General features: G+C 42.1%; 1 protein-coding gene across 3 annotated transcripts in view; it reads right to left on the reverse strand.

Annotated features, from left to right (window-relative positions):
• epb41a (erythrocyte membrane protein band 4.1a) overlaps nt 1-4,370 on the reverse strand; it is a 79,161-nt gene that overhangs the window by 47,411 nt on the left and 27,380 nt on the right. For all 3 annotated transcript variants that reach the window (XM_037693110.1, XM_037693109.1, XM_037693107.1), the window contains exons 7-11: nt 3,217-3,435; nt 2,825-2,912; nt 1,048-1,200; nt 835-932; nt 565-740 (exon numbers count right to left, since the gene is read on the reverse strand). In XM_037693110.1, the coding sequence (XP_037549038.1) occupies nt 565-740; nt 835-932; nt 1,048-1,200; nt 2,825-2,912; nt 3,217-3,435 (734 nt within the window). The remainder of the gene's footprint in view (nt 1-564; nt 741-834; nt 933-1,047; nt 1,201-2,824; nt 2,913-3,216; nt 3,436-4,370) is intronic.

Below are 4,370 nucleotides of genomic sequence, written 5' to 3' on the forward strand. Positions count from 1 at the left end.
TGTTGTTGTCATTATGAGAGACCTGTCTCACTGACATCAACCTCCTGCATTAATGCCATTACCACAGACCTGTCTCACCCCTCCACTACTCCTCTTTGTTGTTGCCGTTATCAAGGACCTGTCTCACCCCCCTCTACCTCCAGTGTTATTGCCATTACCAGGGAGCAGTCTCACCCCTCCACTACTCCTCTTTGTTAGTGTCATTATCAGGGACGAATCTCACTGCTTCCTCATGTTATTCTAATCACCAGGAACCTGTCTTACTCCCTTCATCTACTGTTTTATTGTCATTATCAAGGACCTGTCTCGCTCCTCCATTACTCCTCTTTGTTAATGCCATTATCAAGGACCAGTCTCACCCCTCCACTACTTCTCTTTGGTATTACCATTATCAAGGACCTGTCTCACCCCTCCACATCCTGTGTTATCAACATTACCAGGGACCACTGTGTTCTGTGAAGCCCATCATTGGGTAATAGAAGGACTGTGGGGCGTGTGTAAAGTTTGGTTTGTTTTGTCTTTTGACCCGCCGAGCCATGCTGGCTGTGGGCCGTTGGTGTGTACCTCCATCCAGACTGCGTGAGTTCCTCTTGCTGGACGTGCGCTGGAACAGAGGAGCCGGCCTGTCGATCAGAGAGCTGGCCTGTCTTGTCTGGGCCTGGGTCCGTCCACTGTAACGAAACTTTGAGCCCAGAGCGAGGAACTTCCTGGGAGTGGTGGCCATCTCAGTGGAGGTCAGCCTGCACGTGAAGGACAGAGGAGCTGACTGAGGCTCCAGAATCATGAGCAGAATGTTATGCTTCCTTCATCACCATGAAGAAGACAGTGTCCTACCTGAAAAAGGTGTGATGTTCAACACACACCTTCCACAGCTTCTTAGCTGCTTTGTAATTGGGCAGTTTGAAGCCAATAGCGCTCTCATACTGCTCGGTCTGCAAGACCAAAAGAAAAACACAATAAATATATTTTTAACAAATCTATTTAAATTAAATGTGCTTGGATGGTGTTCGAGATGAGACTGAGGCGAAGATTTCAGAGGAGGTCTACCTCAGATGGACGGATTTTGATGAAGAAGCTGCTGTGCTTGTACGAGACCTTGAGGACTTTGGGCCAAGGGAAACGGTTGATCCTCAGTTTGTCTTTATAAACCATGAGACCGCCGGAGCAGACCCCGAGCATGATGTCAACACCGTCCAGATCCTGGGAGAGACGCCCCGGAACAACAAAAATAAACACATAAAAGTGTTTATTAATGCCCAACATGATCTATAAATCAACACAAAGTGCAATGCAGCTGTATGTGCATGTAGTGGCTCCATACATCCACAGGGGGGCAGTATCACCTCCTAAAAGCTCCTTGAAACTCGCACATGAACACCATGACCATCTGTGAGCACACTGACCTGATTTCTGGAGTAAAACACAAACAGTCACGTGTCTTCCTGCTTTCCAAGCCAAACAGACAATCAGGCTGAAAACACAGGATTTACACGCACATCTATGATATTAGTGTTCAGGCTGCGGCTCATTCAGACACGACAAACAGAAACAGTCGCTCCATACTCTTTACTGGAATCAATGTTCAATGTCTGTTAGCAAAATATCTCAGAGAGTAGCTATTGGCTGCACAGCTAATCCTCTGACCTTTCTCATCATAAGATGATCTCAGGATAAACTCTGGAAGGTGATAGGCATTCATTTAACAAATGTTGGTCTTTAATTTACTTATTTGTTTTTATTCTTGTAAATACAGTTGTTTTTTTTTATTTTAGTCTTTGTTAGTTTGTTGTTGACAAATCTGTAGAAGGTGAATGGGATATTAAAAAGACCCCAAAGGCTAATAATAATAATAATAAAATAATAATTGAAATATTATTATTTGATTTTTGTTTTGTTTTTGTGTGTTCCTGGCGATGCTGATGTTTGATTAAATATATGAGCAGGGCCTGAAGAAGTGGCTTCAGATTCACAATAATGATGATGCGTTCAAGGCTGGTGAAAAGCTGGGACATCGGAGTCTCACCAGAGAAGTTAGGGATCACCAGAGACCAACACATTCTTAATCTGTCATTTGAGTTTTAAATGTGTCCAAAACATTTGTGCTACTTATTTACTTATTTCTCTCTGATGTGCTTCTGTCCTCTTCTGGTTCTCCTCAGGGCTAAGTTCTTTCGCCCCTTTTATTCATTTTATATACAAACGATTGCCGCAGCCGTTTCCCACAGCGCCACATTTTAAAGTTTGCTCCTGTGGTCATTAACGGTGAAGCTGATGAGGTGGTGCAACAATCTGGGAACTGTTCTTGATGACAAACTGACATTTGACCCCCATGTGAACTCACTTTGTAAGAACGCCACCAGATAACGTATTTTAAACAGAAGCTCTGTGGTTTTAATGTTGATTCTACTTTTATGAGAATGTTTGATTTAGTCTCTTAACATGTGAACAGCTAGTTTTGGATGTCACCAGCAAACTGGTTGATCCACCATGAGAAGGTGCTGTTTATAAGATTGAGTTTGTTGCAGCTCCTCAGACTGAAGAAGTCTTCTGGATAAAAGACGAAACGTTTCAACAAGAAGAATCCGTCCAGAGGACCTGACCTTGTTAGATTATTGAAATATAGTTTTGTGTGACACCTCATTAGCAATCAGAGGCACCAAGGAGTCTCCAGTCCCCATAATGACCGCACACAAACAAGAAACTCTCCTAGGGTCAAGACACGTGGACGGTGAGTTTTATCACCAGAAGCACACCTGGATGGTCCAGGTCAGGCTGCTGCTGAGCCTCCCTGCAGCACACCTGTTGTTTGGTCTCTGCAGCTCACCTTAGCATGGTGGAGGTCCACTCCGTACATGGAGAGCTTTTTGGCATTCTCCAGGAACATCAGGTCAGCTTGGGCTGGACTCATTGATCTGTAGGGACACCCCCACCCCCAAAGAAAAAGAAAAACTGAAAACAAATGTGTATTTTTAGGAAATTGGTCTTAAAAACTATCTAATGTACCATTACGTTGTTAAATCCTGTTGCATGACTGAAGGTACTGCAGTGTTTTTAGGACACAGTTGGTAGAATTAAAATGACTTCCTTCAGCATGCTTCATTAGAATCACTCTCTATGAAGTCTGGAGCTGTTTTCAAACAAGCAGCACAAACTAAGTTGTACTTTTACCTTCCTTTAGCTGACACTGTGAAACCCGTCCCACCCCCAGGGGCTGACCTGTACGTATGATGCAACTCCATCATCTTGTCCTCCAGCTCTTTGGTCTGACCGGGGGCCATTTTCATGTCCTTGGCATATTCGTGTCCATGGAGCTCAGGGTCATACTCGCCCAGCTCGGACTGCAGGGCGTAGGAGCCCAGCAGAGCCAGGGTGACAAAGGAACAAGGCAGGCGGCCCTGTAGGATGTCCTTCCTCAGCTGTAAACACAGGTAGTACCTGACGAGTAGAAACATAATCCTCAGTGAGCGCAGCGTCCTGATGTTTATTTAGGATTAGCAGTCCTAAAAGTTTAACAGAAGACTTCTGTTGTTTTGTGATGACTTCTGCTGATCAATCGCCCTGCACCCAAAGCTCACTCCAGCACCAACATTACAGCAGAACACAGGAGGCTCGGCTGGAAACTCTACCTAAAAATAAACTGTTCACTGACTTTAATTTAAAAAAGACTAATTAAGTTGGAAAGAAACGTGAATACACAATCCATGGCATGCAAGTAAAATGAGTACAATGGAAGGAGAGTGAGTTAAATAACAAAAATAGGTTTTATGCTAAAAAACGAGCTAAAAATAAAACAGTTCGAGACATTTTTTAAACATTGGACTTTACAACATAAGAGTCCCTGTTTATACTGAATTTTAAAACAAGTTCATAAAAGAAACTTAGGAATTTACGAAAAATGCAAAAAAAAAAAAAAATTTAAAAAAGAAAGCCATATTTGCAATGTCCTGATTTATGCTCAATAATCCAGGTAAAATCTCATAAACCCATATTTTGTTTCCAGTAGAACATAGTCAACGTCAATTTATTAATGTAGGCAATAAAAACAACAAAAGTTGACCAAGTGCTTTAAAAATGTTGTCAAATTAAAATGAAAACAATAAAAACAACAAAATACATTGTGTATCACAAAGGAAACACAAGAAAGTTAACATCAAAATACCACACACAAGAAAAATCAGCTCTAACTGGTGATCAAACTCTACCTAATCAAATACCAGGGAAAACAAACAAGTCTTGGGAAAAGAGTTAAAAGTCTCAACAGTCTCAGCATTCTTTAAATAATCAGGTAAACTATTCCACAATTTGAGTGGAATCGTCTATACAAAGTGGGAGGAATCGTCTATACAAAGTGGGAGGAATCGTCTATACAA

Source organism: Nematolebias whitei, chromosome 19 (genome assembly GCF_014905685.2).
Source record: "Nematolebias whitei isolate Nwh7 chromosome 19, NemWhi1, whole genome shotgun sequence".
Classification (NCBI taxonomy): domain Eukaryota; kingdom Metazoa; phylum Chordata; class Actinopteri; order Cyprinodontiformes; family Rivulidae; genus Nematolebias; species Nematolebias whitei.